Raw genomic sequence first — 21,016 nt, 5'->3', positions numbered from 1 at the left:
GGTGCTCAATCATTTCACGTCTGTAAATATAAAAAGTTCTTTTGCATTATTTATTTACATCACACCAGAGTCACTCCTGCTCCGGTTTTAACAGGTTTAATGTGAAAGAAAGAGGTCTGGTACCTCATGTCCATGTGAAGCTCCTCAGCCCGGCGGGCCCAAGCTTGAGTCGCAGTTTGCGGCGTCATTCCAGCTCTGAGCCTTTCCTGTCAGAAAACCTTTGATATGCAGCCACGACAGCCCTGGAAATCCTCTAAAAATAAACTAGAAGCACTCAGAGAGCGAAGACCTTCGCTAAGCCTTTGTCAGCTTTGTGGGCATTTTGAGTTAGAAGCTCTGATGGCAAAATTATCTCCCCATATAAATCCTTTAAAAATTCTATTTTTAAATAACTTTATGAGTTATGTTGCTGACAGACAGACAACCTCTGCCTTGGCAGACGTATTAATAAATCCACCAGATGTTAGGGTTAGGGTTTCTACAGATGTGGAACGATGGATCCAACGTGGCTGGAAAAGGTCTTACAACCCTTCCATGGACAGCAGCAGGTGCTTCTCTAGGATCTCGGCTGATGTCTTTCCTCCGTGGCATAACACACACCTGAATGGTCGAGGCCAACAAACTAACAAAAGCTCAGCTGTTACACAGCTGTTCACACGATGATGATCAGCTGATCCAGCGTGTTTATTTAGCAGATCTACTCAGATTTTACATCATACAGAAGCAGAAAGGGCCTTTTTTTATTTGGGGTGAAATAAGTAAAAATGTAATATATATATATATATATATATATATATATATATGTTATCAATGTCTTATTTACCTTATTTTAACCCCTTGATTCTTAAATTAGCTACAAACTCTTTCTGGCTTTTTTAGATTTTTATTTCCTTTTATCTAATTAATCATATTTATTTATTTCATTTACTAGTATTTATGTATTTAGTTTTATATGGTTTATTTTTTACTTTTATGTATTAATTGTTAACGTTTTTCTTTTAGGTATGTTTTCCATATTTTGTTATAATTTTGATGATTATTTGATGATTAACAGATGAAAACCTAAAAATCATAATATCAGAAAATAAAATATTACATGAAATCAATAAAAAAGGATTTTAAACGCAGGAATGTGACCATGTGAGTCAAGTCCTGCATATGAACCAGGTCTTGGTCTAGTCCTGCATATAAACCAGGTCTTGGTCTAGTCCTGTATATGAACCAGGTCTTGGTCAGGTCCTGCATATGAACCAGGTCTTGGTCTAGTCCTGCATATGAACCAGGTCTTGGTCTAGTCCTGCATATGAACCAGGTCTTGGTCAGGTCCTGCATATGAACCAGGTCTTGGTCTAGTCCTGCATATGAACCAGGTCTTGGTCTAGTCCTGTATATGAACCAGGTCTTGGTCTAGTCCTGCATATGAACCAGGTCTTGGTCTAGTCCTGCATATGAACCAGGTCTTGGTCAGGTCCTGCATATGAACCAGGTCTTGGTCTAGTCCTTCTGCATGGACTCCTGCCTCCATGCGGTTACCAGCCTGTGGTCCTGCTGGGTGGAATGAGGACCAGGATGCTTCAGTCCTTCAGCTCTTCTGCATCGCTCCGTCTCATGTGTCTCATCTTCCTCTTGGCAACCCTCCATAGAGTTTCTACGGGGTTCAGGTCTGGAGAGTCTGCTGGCCAGTCCAGCTCAGTAATCCTTGGTCCTTGAACCAGGTTCTGGTTCTGGTGGCAGTGTGGGGAGGTGCCAAGGAAATAACGTCCACATCTCCACAAAGGAAGCATGAAGAGCTCTAAGACCTCCTGGTAGATGCTGCGTGGACTCTGGACTTAGTGAAGCCCAGTGGACCAGCACCAGAGGACATGGCTCCCACATCACCACCCACTGTGGAAACTTCATGCTGCACTTTAAGGGTCTTGGATTGTTGCCTCTCCAGTCTTCCTCCAGACTCTGGGACCTGGATTTCCACATGAGATGCAGGATTAGCTCATCAGAAAAGACCTCTGTGGACCACTGCTCAGCAGACCAGGTCCTGGTTTCTTTAGTCCAGGTGAGACGCTGCTGACGTTGTGTTCAGGAGCGGCTGGACTAGAGGACTACGACATGAAGTCCAGGTCCAGGATCCGTCTGTGTGGTGGCTCTGGAAGCTCTAACTCCAGCCTCAGTCCAGTCCTGGTGAAGGTTTTCCTGAACGTCCTCTCCAGCTGCTGCTTGTTCCAGCTTCTCCTTCCTCTCAGCTTCTTCTTGATGAGCTTTGATGCAGCACTTTGATCATCCAGCTTCTTCTGCAGCCGCCTGCTGAGGCTTTTCCTCCTGGTGGAGGGAGGTGATGGTTTCTGTCCAGCTGTCAGGTCAGCAACCTTCCCCATGATGCTGGACTCTGGAGCAGACTGAGACCATCTAGATGCTCAGGAGGCCTCTGCAGGTGTTTGGATTAATTATCTGATTAGAAAGTGGCTCTTCGAGGCTACAACATTAAACTTTTTCACACTATTCTAATTTTCTTAGACTATGATTTTTGGATTTTCATCAGTTAGAAACTTTAATGATCAAACTTACAACAAATAAATGTTTAAATATCTCACATAACATTTAATGATTAAACATATTAGTTTACCTTTAAAGTTGATTTTTTTAGCTTTATCTGTACTTCTGCTCACTTTCTTTCTTCAGTCCACGAGCAAGTAGCATTTTTCGTTGGTTGTTAACACGCAGCTTCGAGTCCATGTCCGAGTGCTGAGCGATGGTGGCTGAAAATGTCTCACCAAGATCAGCGTAAACTTAATCACAATCTAGTTTTGAGCCCTTTCATGAAGTCTCGTCTTCTGCAGTTTCATCAGTTAAAGTTAAAGTTTAACCCCTTCCATCCTGATAGTCACTTTACTGGAACAAAGACCGAAACGGGACTTGATCGTACATCAGGACGCTGAACGTGTTGATGACCTTTAGTATATCTCCTAGAGTCCAGGGGCTTTGAAGGAACATTTAACACACTGAGAATTCGCTTGGAAATGAAAAGTTTCAAAGTTTTCAAACCCAGAGATCTTCAGCTTTAAGTTTCATTTGATGAAGACATGAATCTCCTGACTCTGCGTCTCCATGTTTATGACACAGCCACATTTTTTCCTCCACCCTGCTTTCTGATGCTTTTCCAGAACAACTTAAAGTAACCGAGCAAGCTTGATATTTTCACTTCGTGACTGCATCACTCCAGAAAACACTTAACAGGCTTTTCTCTCATGATGCAATGAAAATAAATAGATTCCAACATCATTTTCAACCACCACATAGTTGTCGTATAAGTTGCTCTTTTTTTCTCTAAAGCCTGAAGCTCATGTTTAATTACTTCACCTCCACTGCCAACGTTTAATGCAGATAGCCCCTCTCATCCCGTCCTGTTGGTGGCAGCTGCTGATAACGGGCCATGACAAATGAGGGCAGTTAATGCAGCCTGTGCTTATTTAAGTAGAAGATATTATCACACAGCGGAGTTAATAGCAAGCTGCCGGGCGGATCTACAGCTGGGATTAGAGCAGATGAGAACAGGCGTTTCTCAAGATGGGAAAAAAATCATCAAATATATTGAATTTGTTGAAAAATAATCATAACATCATGTTCATTTTTGCCTTTTACCAATAGAAGTCAGACTGAATTACCTAAAGTATATTTTTTTAAAAGATTAGTTGACATCAAATCTAACAAGCTCGTATTCTGGAGCACAAATCAGCTCCTCTTTTCCAGCTGTGAAGGAACTGAGCTTGTTCCATTTTGTGTGATAATACATGAACAAAACATACAGCTCAGAAATGTTGATACAGTTTCTAGAAACCACAGATCTGAGTCATCTTTACATTTCTAGGCAAACACCCAAACAGAATGTGTGTTTCCAGCCAGCAAACAGCTCCAGTCGGTGGATGAATAAGTCATCAGAAGCAACCCGAGGTTGAGAATAAAACACATCACAACGTTTGTTTGTGGGCTCTAGATGCCTTCATGAAGCAGGAGCTCAACAAAAAGGGGGTCAGACAGAGAGAGAGAGGATATAGGGCAGCTGCTCTATGTGAGATGAAGCCCACTGAGTGAAATCTTGAGGCTTATTTTTGCTCCTTTTACGCATCTAAATAGGTACTTCCCTTCAAACCTCACTGTCCTCATACTTTACGTTGGCGTGGTTGTTAGCCGACATCTCCACCAGAGGGCAGTGCAGAGTTCAGAGTTCAGACAGTAATAAAAGTGGTGACGATGATGAGAGGAGATCATGATGTTTATTCTCAGAAAGAGACGTAAAAGGAAGCACCGCTTTATTCGGAGGTGGTCTGTGCAGCTAAATTTTCTTCTACTTCTTTCTTTTGTTCGTTTTGTGGGTCGTAGCAGCGATGGGAATAATGACGTTACTAACAGCATTACTTTTTCCATCGTTACAACGCCGTTACCGTGACTGAGGATTAAACGTTACTGACAGCGCGTACTATTGTAACATAAGATTCGTTTTGGGTGAGTGACCCGGCTGAAACTGGAGAGTTCTCTCAGTGTTTGGGTAGAATAGTTGCCATGTTGTGTTGTGACCGGGTGCAAGGGAAGTATGTCTGTCCCATTAGTTGCAGAGGTTTCAGTCCATTTAAACCGGGTGATCAGCCGGGACATCGGCCGGATGACCCGCTCAGATCCCACGGCTTGTCCGGCGAGAACGCCCCTTTAAACATGGCTGGAACAAACAAACCAGACAGTTTCCGAGAAACTCCATTTTCCCTCATCATGAACTTACAGTAAACTCTTGCAGCTTCGTCTTCACCAAAGAACAAGATGATTCGACAAATTAAACTCATAAAGTTGCCGACGGTTACGGGCAGAGAACAAAGATACGCCTTTATGTGCTGTGTGGACAGGACCTTCGTCTCCGGCTCATCAAGAAAAGAGTCTCACTCAGCAAACTGTGATGGTTTATGTCTTTATTAAGAGGGAGACAAGAGGTGGAGGTGTCCTCGGTGGCCTCAACACTTCACCTTTATGAGAGAAGAGGATGAAAAACGAGTGAAGAGAGGGAGAAAACAGGTTAGACAGGACTGGAAGAGAACAGGCCAGGGGAAGAAATTAAAAGACAAACTAAGACAGAAAGGAAAAAACAAAAAGGGGAAAACGGAATTAAGCAACAGAATTTAAGAAAAGGTAAAGGAAGGAGTAGACAGGACCGCTGAGTGAAAGAAAATAAGTAAAGATGAGGAATGGAAATTATACTGAAATAGATGAAAAGCACAGGAAGGCAGAGAAAGAGGAACGGAAACGAGAGAGAGAAGAAGAAGTAGAATCGGAGAGATAAGATTCAGAGAATGAAAGAAAAGATGAGAAACTGGACAAGAGATGAAAAGACTGATGAGGTCAAAGAAAGAAAGGAAGGAATTATACTGACAGATGGGAAAGAGCTAAAATGTAAAAACAGAAAAGAAAAGGTCAGAAAGGAAAAGAGGAGTAACGTAACCTCCTGAAAGCCCCACGGCATCACATAAAAACAGACCAAAACAACAGATAAGTGATGTGAATTGAGAAAAGCATCAGAGTTCAGGGCCGTTTTACGGAGCTTTAACACCACAACTCTGTCTGGAGTGCTTTCTCTTCACTGTCCTGAGTCTTTCTCTTCCCTCATTCAAGCGTAACACTCGCAGTCAGCCTTCAATAGACCCCCGGCTCATCCCTCCGTCCTCTCTTCCTCTTTCTTTTCTCTCATGCTGGTGACTGAGCCTCCCGTCGCCCTCTGCTTCTCAAATCTGCTTCATTTTGGTGTAAAAGCTCGGTCTCTCTCCTCCTGCTCCCCTTTCAGCAGATTTCCAGTTCGAAGCGTGACAGATCAGACGGTGGGTTACATAAGTTTTCCATCGCTGCAGCTTTCAGAAGCTCCGTCTCAACACGCCGCTCTCTCTTTTTGTTTCTCATTCACCTCTTTCATCAGTTGCTCCTTTTATTTCTCCGTCTAGTAGACAGAGCTCATTGTTTTGCTGTGTTACAAAACTAAATTCTTTGCTTAGGCCTGATTCAATAAGTGGGTTTCCTTCCCTCAGTTTTTATGGTGATTTGTGCAGAAAAAACGTGTAGATCAAAGAAAATGTGAAAAATAATTTGGCTGAAGAAGAAAAGTTTTCTGTCTTTTTTTTATTCATCATCTTAATGAGTCTTATTCCTTTTCATATAACTTGACAGGATTAGATTTTCAACACCAGCACCTGGTTGACCAGCACCTGGTTCACCAGCAGCTGGTTCACTAGCACCTGGTTCACTAGTAGCTGGTTCACCAGCAGCTGGTTCACTAGTAGCTGGTTCACTAGCACCTGGTTCACTAGCAGCTGGTTCACTTGCAGCTGGTTCACCAGCACCTGGTTCACTAGTAGCTGGTTCACTAGCAGCTGATTCACTAGCAGCTGGTTCACCAGCACCTGGTTCACTAGTAGCTGGTTGACCAGCAGCTGGTTCACTAACACCTGGTTCACTAGCAGCTGGTTCACCAGCACCTGGTTCACTAGCACCTGGTGAACCAGCAGCTGGTTCACTAGCAGCTGGTTCACAAGTAGCTGGTTCACTAGCACCTGGTTCACTAGCAGCTGGTTCACTATGCACCTGGTTCACCAGCACCTGGTTCACTAGTAGCTGGCTCACTAGCAGCTGATTCACTAGTAGCTGGTTCACTAGCAGCTGGTTCACCAGCACCTGGTTCACTAGTAGCTGGTTCACCAGCAGCTGGTTCACTAACACCTGGTTCACTAGCACCTGGTTCACTAGCAGCAGGTTCACCAGCACCTGGTTTACTAGTAGCTGGTGGACCAGCAGCTGGTTCACTAGCACCTGGTTCACTAGCACCTGGTGAACCAGCAGCTGGTTCACTAGTAGCTCATTCACTAGTAGCTGGTTCACCAGCAGCTGGTTTACTAGCAGCTGGTTCACTAGTAGCTGGTTCACCAGCACCTGGTTCACCAGCACCTGGTTCACTAGTAGCTAGTTGACCAGCAGCTGGTTCACTAGCAGCTGGTTCACTAGCACCTGGTTCACTAGTAGCTGGTTCACTAGCAGCTGGTTCACTATGCACCTGGTTCACCAGCACCTGGTTCACTAGTAGGTGGTTCACTAGCACCTGGTTCACTAGTAGCTGGTTCACCAGCAGCTGGTTCACTAGCAGCTGGTTCACTAGTAGCTGGTTCACTAGCACCGGGTTCACTAGCAGCTGGTTCACTATGCACCTGGTTCACCAGCACCTGGTTCACTAGTAGCTGGTTCACTAGCAGCTGATTCACTAGTAGCTGGTTCACTAGCAGCTGGTTCACCAGCACCTGGTTCACTAGTAGCTGGTTGACCAGCAGCTGGTTCACTAACACCTGGTTCACTAGGAGCTGGTTCACTAGCAGCAGGTTCACCAGCACCTGGTTTACTAGTAGCTGGTGGACCAGCAGCTGGTTCACCAGCACCTGGTTCACTAGCACCTGGTGAACCAGCAGCTGGTTCACTAGCAGCTCATTCACTAGTAGCTGGTTCACTAGTAGCTGGTTCACCAGCAGCTGGTTCACTAGCAGCTGGTTCACTAGTTGCTGGTTCACCAGCACCTGGTTCACCAGCACCTGGTTCACTAGTAGCTGGTTGATCAGCAGCTGGTTCACTAGCAGCTGGTTCACTAGTAGCTGGTTCACTAGCAGCTGGTTCACTATGCACCTGGTTCACCAGCACCTGGTTCACTAGTAGCTGGTTCACTAGCACCTGGTTCACTAGGAGCTGATTCACTAGTAGCTGGTTCACTAGCACCTGGTTCACTAGTAGCTGGTTGACCAGCAGCTCGTTTACTAGCAGCTGGTTCACCAACAGCTGGTTCACTAGTAGCTGGTTCACTAGCAGCTGGTTCACCAGCAGCTAGTTCACTAGCATCTGGTTCACTAGCACCTGGTTCACCAGCACCTGGTTCACTATGCACCTGGTTCACTAGTAGCTGGTTGACCAGCAGCTAGTTCACTAGCACCTGGTTCACTAGCAGCTGGGTCACTAGTAGCTGGTTCACTAGCACCTGGTTCACCAGCACCTGGTTCACTAGTAGCTGGCTGACCAGCAGCTGGTTTACTAGCAGCTGGTTCACCAGCAGCTGGTTCACTAGTAGCTGGTTCACTAGCACCTGGTTCACCATCAGCTGGTTCACTAGTAGCTGGTTCACCAGCAGGTGAACACAGCTAATCATTGTGTTTTCCAAAGTGTCTTGAAACTGGATGGAAAACCAGCTAAAGTTGGGAATTTTGTCACAGTAAAAGCTGCCATGTAAGATCTCTGAAACTCTTTAACTTTGGCCAGTATAGTGAACCACTGTGCATATATTCCAGCATATGTCTACAGAGAAAACAGGCCTGAACTAATTGTGATTTCTGATGTAAGTATATTTGAGGCTCAGACAGAGCAGAGTCACCACTGGACGCTTTGTTTAAACTTAAAAAACAAAGCGAGTGTATTTGTAAAACCGTAGATGCTGTAGGTTTGAACCTGGATCAGCTGCTGTGTTGCATGTTAATGAATTTCTTTGGTATTTGCTAATCGTAACATCTTAAAAAGCGATTTTGATTTAAAAGCGATTGATCGTTGAGCCTTAGAAAACAGGATTTACACATTTTATTTCGTCATTTTTTTCTATTTTTCTTTAAGGCCCAGATCAATGCTACTTCGGTCTAAAAGCAGCTCCCACACTACAGATTCAAGCTAAACAGGCCTGAGCTCATCGTTCTGCTAATATTTCCCTCTGGGATTAATTAAGTATATTTTATTTGTTTCCTCCATTCATTTGTTATGTTCAACTGAAATCCAACAGCAACAACTGTTGGTTGGATGAAAACGGAGTAATGATGTTTAAACCCCCAGATTTTTCTCCACTGCATAAAACAAACTCTTCAGACAGGACAAGACCAGAAACCTCTGCTTTTTATTTTCAGACACAAGCGTTGCTGCAGGACTTCAAGCTTAGTTTCACTCAGTTTGTCTCTCTGCTGCTTCGACACCCAGCAGCTGTCAAAGGTCAAAATCAGACCTGGAATAAAACAGAAATGTGATGATGAGGCTGTGCGTCCTCACCAGTGTCTCCATTCGATTACGATGATCTTGTCAATGATTGGATTGGATTCTACGATGCATCGCTGTGTTTCATCCTCGGTTTCTTTACCGCTGCAAAGTGCTACGTTCTTCATCACTGAGTTCAAGCTACTGTGTTCTTCTTCTCAGATGCTTAAATCTCACCGAACGTCTTCTACAGCAGTGAAACACAGAGGTGTTATCACGGGAATTTACCCAGTGGTTCATGTTACTGAGCTTTTCCCCCCAAGGGTGGGCAGATTTTGTACTTTTTGCCTTTCTGGTGTCTTTTAACAGAGTGAAACTGCTGCAGCACACAGAGGTTAAAGTTCAGAAGGGGGCGGACATCCTACACCTGTCCCTCACATGCACATGGACCTCAAGCGGGTTGAGCAACCACAGCAGGTGTCCAGGAGTGTAGTCCTCTAAGAATATCAATGCAATGGCAGCCATCACACCCACCGGTCACAGAGAGAAACAACCACTCTGGCTCACACCCACTCCTTAGGTGAATTTGGAAACAGCAGTGAACCGAACATGCATGTTTTGGACTGTAGGAGGAGACCAGAGTGCAAGGAGCATCAGGGGTGAGAAGATGTGAGGAATCTAGGACGGAGAGGCAGGAGGCAGACGGGTGCAAGAATAAAGGTTTTAATTAAGAATCACTAGAAAGACTTACAAGGCAAAAACAGGAGACAAGACGGGAAACGCAACGGATGATCCGACAAAGGAAAACTGAAACCAAGGGGTATAAATACGCTGAGGAACTAACAGTGAAGCAAATGAGCAAATCAAACAGGAAACAAAACAGAATACACAAAGACAAAAACTACAAAATAAAACGGACAAGACTAAAAAACCCAAAACAGAACCCCGGCATGTACAGAGGGAACACGAAGCTCCACACTGGAATAAGGTTTGGATGTTGTATCGTGATCAAACTTGTGTTTAATGACGCTGGATGGATGTTCAGACCCAATGACCGTCCATCCTCAGCAGGGTACATCCAGCTTTACTGGTTGTCCAGGTTCATATTTTTATTTTAATGATCATTTATTCAACATAAATACATAACATCCATTCATCGACCAGCTGTTAGGGTCAGTTTGGTGTCTGGGTTCGGACCAAAGCTGAACCTCACTGCATGTCAGTGAATATGCATCAGCTCACAACATCCCGTCATCCTGGAGGGAAACAGATGGATCTCCGTCAGTGCTCCACCCCTCCACTCCCTCCACATCAGCAATGATGAGCCAACATGAGCATCTAAAAACCAGGCAGCAGAGTTTTCATGGCTCTTCCAGGAGATGTTTCTGTGGCAGATTCCTGCATTTATTCTCAGACACACTCATCCCCCACCGGCCTCCTTTCAGCTGTCACCTCAAACAGAAACGGTATCATATCCACCGTTTCTGTTATTCTGCCTCGGAGAAGCGAAACGAGCAGCGTTCCCTCTGCTGAGGATCACAGAAAGACTGGAGTAATCTGGGTGATGTGGGCAGCTGCGTTACGTAACCACGTCTTTATCAGAACAACCTGAGCTCATGAAAGGCCAAAAATTCCTCACAAAATGTAAAATCATGTCGACGTGAACACGTAAACACAGACTGAATGAGGGACCTTCCTGCTCACAAGAGAAGCTGGTGTGCAGTGTTACATAACACGTTTTGATTCGGACTAATGTGCATAAAAGGAGAGTTAATTAAAGTAAAATATCATGTTAATGCAGCCAGTCCTGTTTCTGTGCTGCAACATGCTGATCCACGGTTGGAATATCTGATGCATGTGTTTCATTATTTCTGCAGAGTTTGTGATTTTATTCATTTAAATATGGCAAAAACAAAAAATGTGCAGTTGGAGTAAAACAGAGAAAAATCTTGTTTTTAAGTAGATGAGTCATTTCACACCAACTCACCGTCCCGGTTCCCACCTAACAGGCTTTTTCTTTCTTCTAAGCTTCACCGATCTTTTATTTTAAACTGAATTGTCTCAAATTTGTCCTCAATAATCATCCAAAACACTGGAAATAATTTCCAGATAATCAGTTCTTTCTTATTATTTTAATTAAATGTGCAACAGTACTAACTTTACAACTAAATATAAAGTTTTCAGTTTCTCAGCACTTAATTTGACATTTTTGCAAACAGTTTAAAACTGACATCAGATTAAAATAGTGAGTTAATTATTAAAATAGTTGCTGATTAAACTTCGACCTACGAATAGATGGTTTTAATTCTAGGGTACATACAGAGCTACATGATGTACGTGGATTTAAAGCTACAGCTTTCTGCAGGAGTCTCACATGACAAAGAACGAAGCTTGATGAGAAATGGCCTTCGACAGAGAACGGGGCCAATAAACCAGCTCAGAGGTCCCTCCGCTTCACAAAGGGCACCTCAGATTAAAGCTCATCTCATGACCCATCGAAGGAAATCATACATTCTTGATTTTCTAAGTGTAAACAGACATGTTTGCTTTCAGAAAACAGGCCACAGCTTGAGCCCCGCGCCTGGAATATTATTATGTTGCTTGTGGAAACTCTTCCTCTGGTTGTATTAGTCCGTTAATCATTAAAGCTGTGAAGCTTTGTGTTAAAGAGTTGCCTCTCATGTGCCTCCATAATCCCTCTCTCCACTTGGCCCCTCCATTCGGTGGTTTTAAGGAGCACGAGACCACATTTGTAAATCCACAGACCTCCTGACCTGAAACACAAGAGCGTTTTGGCTGCATCTCGGTCTAAAGTCAAGCCTCAGGGTCATTTAAACAACCTAAAGACCTGTTCCCTAATTTTAACCACAGTCCGACACGATCCAGGTCATCTACTAAAAACATTAATGTCCCAAATGTTTCCTTCGACTGATCACGCTGCCATTGATCTGCAAAGAGCAGAAGCTGAAAACGAGGTTGTCCAAACATCATTCTTTACAAATACAAAGACCCTCCAGTAACAGATAAAAACACAGTCTAACATCTCCAGGACTGAACATGCTGGTTCATGTAGAAAAGTTTTTAAAAAGGTAAAAACGTATGTTTATACCATTTCCCTTCACTTAAAGGGACAAAAGTTAGGAAGTAAATATAAAAGAAGCCCAAGATTAAACTGGTGCAGCAGCTTCAGAGGAAACAAGCAGGAGGTGCAGAACTACGACGTCATTACAGCTACAGCTCAACAATGGAGCGGATCAGACGCAGGACAGCAAGAGCCAAGAAAAACAGACCAAACAAGCTGTAATTACAGGACGCTGAACACGAGGTACAAAAACACAGCTCAGCGCCGAGTTAGAGCGCCCTGCAGGAAGCAAACAACCCTACAAACTAAGTCTGTACACAGACAAGAGAGGAAAAATAAAAGTAATTATACGGTGAGGCTGAAAAATGACAGGCTGCACATCAACATGCTGGAAAATATCCTCCAAGAATTTCATCATGATTTTTTTATTGTTTCAGGATCCGGTTAGAAAAGTTAGTTTATCTGGTTTTAAACTGATTAAATTATAAAAATGTTTCTATAATGAACTAAAACCTCTACTTAGATTATTACTATTTATTCATATTACACATTATTATTATCATTTAATAAGATTATTTTAAAGCAACTTTTCATAAACGTGAAACTTTATTTTAATTTCTTTGCTTTTCATCATTTAATAAATTAATACTGGCATAAACATGTCAGTGGAATAAATACAAAATAAATTAATAACATTCACATTTTTCACATGTTAACTTACTGTTAATGACACGTTGATTTATTTATTGATTTGTTTGTTTATTAACACTTTTATATAATTATTTATTCACACTTTAATTCATTTATTTATCAACACAACATATGTTGTGAATGTGATAAGTAGTGTAAAGCGCTTTGAGTGGTCAAACTAGCTGGAAAAGCACATTTTACCATTTTAATGTAGTTTTAAACTCAGAAACCTGATTGTTCCTGTTTGTTTGAAGATGACTTTAAACTTCTAAACCAGGTTATGTGAATCAGGAAGACGCTGATTTCACTTTGGTGTGAGAGGAATGTGGAGGCAGATGTGACTCGGGGACTCAGGGGTGTTCACGTTAGTTGGGATCGGTGACAGAAACATGTTAACAGCAGGTCTGAACGCAGCCTGTCAGAGGGCTGCTGTTTGTTTACAGGAGGGGAGGAGACATCTGACAGGAAACAAAGACGCTGTTCAACACGCTGACAGGAAACACCTTTTAAACCCTAACAGGGTCAGAGGTCACTAACCCTGCTGTGAGTGTGTGTCCACACAGAGCCAGCGTGTTTGACAGGGTGTGTTTTTCTTTGTAACTTCAGTCTGGGTTCAGAAGATCTTCCAGATCGGACAACAAGACGCATTTTTCACATTTCCAACTTGTGGCTGTTAAACAGATGGGTTCAGGCTCAGAGAGAAGCTGCGGTGGAGAAAGAAACGTGGGATCAAATCTTAGCTGAGCCATTAATGTGCTACTGAAAGCTGGTTCAGAAGGCACCACGCATGCTACAAGGATCAACCCTCAGATCATAAACATCATAATCAGCTTACAGTTACATGCTTAAAATTTCTCTTTAAGATACGGCCTAAAGCAGAAGCTGTAATTTACATCCATCAACCATAAAACACAGACCTAAGCTCCGCCTCCTGTGGCGGTCTGCCCATGCAAACCAAATGTTCTCAATGCGCAGTAAACGGTGGTTCAGCGTGTCTGGCTGTACAGATGATGACAAGCAGAGCTGAACCCGGGCTGGGCTCGGACCCAAAACCACGCAAACCAACCCAACACCAAAACCACCGCGGCTATAAAAACCTGAGAGACGGGCAGCCTGCAGCCCAAGCACCAACAACAACACAGCAGCCACAGCCCTGGATGGTGTTTACACTCACAGCGAGTCCACGAGCTTCATATTTCCACGGAGAAAACGACACAGCAGCCACAGCCCTGGATGGTGTTTACACTCACAGCGAGTCCACGAGCTTCATATTTCCACGGAGAAAACGACACAGCAGCCACAGCCCTGGATGGTGTTTACACTCACAGCGAGTCCACGAGCTTCATATTTCCACAGAGAAAACGACACAGCAGCCATGTGAAGCATCAAAGTGTGACTGAAGTCAAACTCACGCGTTGCAGTAGGGTTTCTTGTCATAGCCTTTGTAGTTCTTCATGTTCAGGGTCATCTTGCAGACCTCGCAGTGGAAACATCCTTTGTGCCAGTTCTGCACACACACACACACACACACAAACACACACACACACACACACACACACAATGAATCATGTTGAATTTGATGAAGTTTGACCAAATACCTCACCTGAAGCTTCCACTTAACCTCTTACTTTTCAGCTATCTCTGTTGGCTTTCCTCAGCAGATTGTGTTGCTGAGTTGCCATGGAGACGGCGTGGTTGTTATCAGCACACTAATTAGACGTCGCTATGAACGCAGCAGATGGTAAACCGTCTCTCTGTTCTGGCATTAGATGCAACTTTCCTGCTTTTACTCCACCTGGTTCTGGTCCGGTGTTCACGCTCAGCTGAGCTTCTGTTTTCATCATTTAACATCTCAGATCAACATACAACAAGCGTGTGCTGAGCCGTGTAGATGGCTGGACGTCCCACTTCTGGAGACACCTGCTTTCACATGACCACAGGACAGCAGCCGAACCGTCTCCATGACAACTGAGAGGCTCCATCTGCAGCTAAAGGAGGCGACGGGAAGCTTCAGAAATGCCACTTATGAGTTAATTTAACCAAATGTCTCCTTTTCATATGGTGTGTTTAGAGAATGATAAAAATACAACCTGCAGCAGGAAGATGGACATAAACAGACATTTGTTCAGATCAGAGTGAGGCAGGCTGCTGTGAGTCAGCTCTGTTCGGTCATTCAACACCCATTTCAGACCATCTTCCATCTGTCCTGCATCAGGATTACTCAAATCCTTAGAAAGTGAGGAGATTCTGTTGTAACGCAGTCGTTATTAATCCTCTACTTAACGGCAGGAAAAGCTCATGTTTGAAAACAGATCCACAGAGAGATGATGAGAAATACCCGGCTGGGTTACAATCAGATCTTTGGAGTCGTGGGGAAGCTTTCCTTGGAGCTCATGTTAACCAGAACTTGCTGTTTTTTTAAAACTGTGATCTTTACTAATTGTTCAGGTTTTATCATTTTCTGTTTAATGTGCTGCTTTCTTAAACCTGCTGGTTCTGTCCAAAGTTTTGCTGCTTGACTTTATTTCACTTCACATGTTAAACAGCAGGCGGCCACGAATCACGACCCTGAATATAACCATCAATCTGTCTATTTATTTTCTATACAGCTTCATCCTTTCAGGGGCACAAGGGGACCCGCGCTCATAAAGCAGGAGGCAGGATAAACCTGAACAGGCCACCATGCACTTTTAACATCGGTGGCTGAGAGCTGAGCAACAAAAGAGAACGAATCCAGAGAGTAAGGGCTGTGAAAACATGTCCCAGGACGAGCTAGTGATGACTTACGTGGAAGTCTGCACATTAACATCCTCTCTGCTGGATCATGTTTGTGGCCTAAACAGCACCATCGTCATGATGCACCAAGAAGCATGAAGCCGTTAAATGTTGATGTACTGAAACCTAAGATGAAGGGAACAGAGTAAAAAAGTAATAACTGTAGAATATTTAAGCCTTTATTGGACCAAGATAGTTATTTACCAGTTCACTCAGACAGCGTTGAAGGAAACAGCATTTTACAGTCAATGCATTTAACTGCAGGTAGAGAACAGAAATAAACCAGATTCAAAGCTCGACTTACACACTTCCTTCTTTTTCTTTTGTAAAGTTTTATATTTTTATATATATTGACATAAAAAATTAAATTAAATTAAATTTTTAAGCTAATTAAATTAAGAGATCATCATAATTTTTCTTTTCCAGAGCCCAAATTAAGGTAAATGTAAGCTCAGATAAACAACAACACATGGCATATAAACCAGAACTAAGCTGAAATCCAGAAGCAGTGTATGAAAAACTAAGTCCACAGGCCGATCCAGCCGCTTGTAGAGCCGCCTTTAGCAGCAGCAGTTAGCATTTTCCATCAGCTGTTACGAGTCTCCGCCCACACGTTGCTGCAGCTCTTTGTGCAGCATTTGTTTATTACAGGGGGTCCGAAGTTGGTCCTTAAGGGCTGCAGACCTGCAGGTTTTAGGTTGCATGAACAGGATAGTCCAGTAGACGTGGTACGATTAACTCGGTTCAGTTCGGGTGCAACATTCTTCTGGATCGAGTTTGTGTTCACACTGAACTACTCAAACAAAGTGGACCTTTTAAATAACACGTTCCACAAGAGGACGAGACACCCAGCGAAGAAGACGCCTGCTTCATCTGTTGGTTACTGCAGAAACACTCTGTTTCTACCACGTTAGAGTAAAACACGGAGCTGCCCCTGATCCTGGTGGTCGTGTGTTGACGTGAGTTCGTCTGACCACGAGTCCTTTCTTCTGGCCAGAGCCGCCTGTCGTTCCACATGTACATATGTTTTGGTTGTGTTTACCCACGATGCACTTTGCTTTGTATTTGGTCCATTTGAAGCAGGTTGAGATTGACGGTTTGGGGCAGACCGAGTCCGCTTCTTTGATCCAAATCGAGTTCTTTGCACGTTAACAATCCTCCATATGAAGCAGACAAAGACTTGAATCAAAACGCTGGTGTGAACATCCTCAGGTGTTTTCCTGCTCCAACATCTCTGATTCAAATGAAATGGCTCTTCTCAACAGTTGTTGTCGAGTTCTGCCCAGTCATGCTGACCCTGATTCAGGTGTGTTGCAGCAGGAAACATCCTAAGCCTGCAGGACAGCAGCCATCAAGGACCGACTGTGGACAGCCTGGTTTATGTGCAGCTCTCTCACGGTCTCATCATAACATTTCCATCAGGTCTGGATTTTAACTGGAGCGTTGGCTATAAATACTTTGGTGTACAGAGCAGTTCATTCAGTAACTCGAAGATGTCCAGGTCCTGTGGCTGCAAAACAAGCCCCAATCATCAGCCCTCCACCGCCGTGCTTGACTGCTGGTTGTGTTGATGTTCTGAGTTTGTTCTTCTCCAGATGTGCTGATGTGAAGCACTAAGAGTGGACTGTCTTCTCACAACTTAATTATAAATAAAAATAGTCCAGCTCATGAAACCGTTCCAGGAATCACATTATTGTGAAGAAATTGTTTTTAATCTTAGTCTGCAGCACATGACATCAACTTCATAGAAAGAATTTAAGAACATCTTGTGGACTTGAGCTGATGTTTTTACTCTTTTTGTTCATTATTAAAAACGATTTGTTCTAAAAGGTAAAATCTAACCGGTTAAAGTTTAACTGCAGCAACCCTGGTGACACATTCTCCTCCCAGATTTTCTCTGCAGCCTGCGTCCGACATGCAGGGAGATTTCCACAGCAAGAATTCTCATTTAGGAATAATAACCCACAAAGATTAGTCAATGATCATAAAACTTCTCTCTTATTAGCTTTTATACCCAAGATCTGACTATTAATGTAAAAGAAGAGACGCTTAATTTAGCTCCATTTTCTATTCAAAGGGCATTTGTAAGTGACAGTGGGAAACTCTGAACTTCTTTCTCTGACTTTCTCACTCCATGTTGTGTCTCTGCCGCCTCCCCCTCACTAAATCTCTGCTTCTCACATCGTTTTTAGTTCTAACTTCAGCTTAATTTTGACAGGTTTGCATTAACAAAAAGCAGCTTTTGGTTCAGTAAGCAGTCATTTTACAATCTACCTTCATGTGATTTTCACTAAGAAACTCGACTTTCTTACTTTCTAAATGATAAAAAACTAATTACTTGATATTTTGTAAATGTGAGTGTTTTATGATGAATAATTATGTAAGGTTATCAGCCGTGCCTTCATGCTGTCGTGTGATCTGATGCCGGAGAGAACAGACAGTGAATGCATGAAACTGCTGAAGATAAATTAATAATTCATTGTCGTTATGCAAGAGACTATAACCGAAGTGTTGCCCAGCAAAAATGATCATCAACACTTCTAACACATACAGGCATTTATCAAATGAGATGTCATTTACTTACCACAACATCTTTATGTCTAATGCTTATATAATGCAGGCTGTGATATTTATAGTGTCCTATAATATGCCAAAATGCAAAAATTAGATAAAGACAAGGGACAAATAATTTACAATTAATGAATTCTAAGAAGATAATTGTATAATATTATTATTATTTATATTTTATTAATACTTTTTTTTTTAAATTTGAGGTGATAAAAGATGAAATACTGTGTTAAAATCAACATAAATGTGTTTGGATTCAGCTGCAAGTTGCTTCTCTACAACTTCATGAATCTTTCTACCTCCAGGCTGAACCCACATTTTCTTCCGTTTCACCGCCTTTACCGACATCATGTAAACGCTCAACTCCGGCTGACCTTGTCCAGGCAGCTGACTTTCTCCGTCGGGTAGACGATCTTCCCGCAGCGGGCACACTGAGGGTTCATCCTCCTCTACAAGCTCCAAAGGTTAAATTCCACGTGTTGTTCAGAGACGCAAAGCAGGTCCACGCGGGTCAGACCACCACACAGCTGACAGGGAAGGTGTCCCGGCTGCTTCTCTGAGCGGAGCAACGTCCGGTCTGAAGCTGGATGCTGCGCTGGACCTGAAAACCTCCATCTGCGGCAAGTTAACGGTCGTTAGAGCGGAAACAGGAAGTACGTTTACTGCCCGTCAAAGTAAAAGCACTTTAAATGCTTTTATATTTTTGACTTTTACTTATTTAATTATATACCTCTTTTTATTGTTCCTTTTTAATCATTGTTTTTAGGTTTATTGAGATCTTGTTTTAAGTTTTTAACTCCGGTGTTTTCCTCATGGAGATCCTCCACATTGGGGACTATGTGTACTTGATCTCTGGGGTCAGGTCTGTGGTGATCGCCCTGGTTGGGGTGGTTGGGGGGTCCTGCACTGCAGCCCTGGCTGTGCTGTGGGTCTCGCCCGGCCCTGATCTGGGTGGTTCCTGTGGCGGCGCCTGCTGTGATCATTGGTGAGGGGGCTCCTGGTGGACAGATGTCCAGCAGATGTTTATTTCCAGTTATGATTTTATCTTGATGTTTCAGTTAAAGAGATAAACTAGAAGTCAGAGTTTATGTTTGAGCAAAGAGGTGGAGGATGTCTGCTGTGTGTGAAAAAGAAGGTTCGATCAGGTGTGTGTTAGATGTTTATACTTGAGTGTATGAAGATTTGTTTGTTTAATATTTAAAAATATGTAAAGCACTGTGTGCTGCTTTTTTTTTGTTATAAAAAGTGCTTTATAAATAAAGTTAGATTGGATTTGATGTTTTCTAATACAGAGTTCCTCTTACAAAACTTTCATGCATGGACGTCTGTTGAACTTTATAGCTGTTGCTTGACAACAGTTAGCTAGTTTTTAGGAACTCCTCTTGTGCTGTGGTGGGTGATGAGGAGTGAGAAGAGTGAGAGAGAAGAGCAGTGACTACACCTGAGTAGTGAGTGATTGCACCTGTGGGCTGAAGTTTTTATGAAAGAGGAAGTGATAAAAGGAGGAGGTGAGCAGGCTCAGAGAGGCCTGGATAGCAGAACTTGGTGGAAGTCACAGCCAAATTACAGCCCAGCCAAGTCAGAGAGACACACTCGTGAATGGAGGGTGGGAGCCGCCTGCATGCTGCTGGCATGAAGATAGCCGGGGCAGAAGGGATAGGACCCTAGGTAGGGTAGAGTAACAGACAGTGGGAATCCTAGGAGTACAGGAATCCGCTTTCCGTTGTGGAGGAGGTTCTCCTGCAGCTTGTCCCAGACCAGCAGTGGGCCCCGTAAAAAGTAAAATTTCCAATATATTGTGCAATAAGGTCAGACCTAGCCTAACCCAAGTCAGTTACAGGCACAGTGGGCTGCGCTGTGATACTTCTTCTACATTCCCGGTAACAAATTAGCTAATGGCACATTTAATAGCACATCACAAATAAGCTGTATGGGGGGCTTCATAAATCCTTATAGCGCAGTGCTGCCATGCATGGCTAGCCACAGAAAGAATCAAAGCCAAATCGTCTCAAGTAGTAAAGAAATATGTTTAAGAAAATTAATATAATTAATAAAAACACAACGCTGAAAAAAATAATGTTATTGTTTTGATTTAAGAGGCATCAGAAACCTTATACAAAATAAGGCAAAATAAAACCTGAAGGCCTGTTTTCAGGGCAGCTCATTTGCTTTTCAGGGGTGCCAAGGCCCCGTTGTTGAGAAGGGCCAAAACAAGTCAATAACCCAATAATTTAGTCAGATTTTAAATGTAATAAAGCCAATAATGTGAAAACATGCCAATAATGTAATAAAGTTTTTATACCAATAATGTAATAAACTTATTATTATTGGCTAAAAAACTTTATCAAATTATCGGCTTTATTACAGTATCAGTTGTTACAGGGTTGCAGGAGAAAGCTGCTTCTCTAAAACAAACACAACACGGTTTAGGTTTGGTCATAAAGCGTGGCGACACATCCACAGAAACCCAAACCCAGCACCTAAGCACGGTGGTGGAAGGATGATTATATGGACTTGTTTTTCAGCCATTTGTGAAAACATCTTTCAAAGCAGTGCCTGATTATATTCATCAAGTCTGTTTATGTGGATGGGAATAAGTGGTCCGTGGCTGTGAGTCCCGTGTGACGATATTTCAGTTTTAACCTTTGTCTTTTTTTTTTATTTCCAACGATTATAAAGAAACCTCTTAACGTATGAATATAGCACATTTTATAATCTCTGTGTAACATTGTCATAACATTTCATGAGATGAAGTATCTAAAGGATTCTCTTTGCACCATGGTCGTCTTTCCTGAAGCCCCTGGGGATTTAAATACTGGTGCTAACATCAACATTAAATCAACTCTTTTATTTCTCATAGATCACGGCGATGCAATCCTTGCTGGTGTTCCAAAT

At 42.9% G+C, this 21,016-nt stretch overlaps 1 protein-coding gene across 2 annotated transcripts in view; it reads right to left on the bottom strand.

Annotated features, from left to right (window-relative positions):
• The window catches only part of nebl (nebulette), a 130,058-nt gene extending 111,323 nt beyond the window's left edge, over nt 1–18,735 (bottom strand). The window contains exons 1-2 of one of the 2 annotated variants that reach the window (XM_041968874.1): nt 18,496–18,735; nt 14,191–14,285 (exon numbers count right to left, since the gene is read on the bottom strand). In XM_041968874.1, coding sequence (XP_041824808.1) covers nt 14,191–14,285; nt 18,496–18,564 — 164 coding nt within the window. In that variant the 5' untranslated portion in view covers nt 18,565–18,735. The remainder of the gene's footprint in view (nt 1–14,190; nt 14,286–18,495) is intronic. The other variant, XM_041968873.1, reaches the window with a different exon arrangement.
• Between the last annotated feature and the right edge of the window lie 2,281 nt (nt 18,736–21,016).

Source organism: Melanotaenia boesemani, chromosome 18, assembly GCF_017639745.1.
Source record: "Melanotaenia boesemani isolate fMelBoe1 chromosome 18, fMelBoe1.pri, whole genome shotgun sequence".
Classification (NCBI taxonomy): domain Eukaryota; kingdom Metazoa; phylum Chordata; class Actinopteri; order Atheriniformes; family Melanotaeniidae; genus Melanotaenia; species Melanotaenia boesemani.
This window is presented reverse-complemented; position numbering and strand designations above follow the sequence as displayed.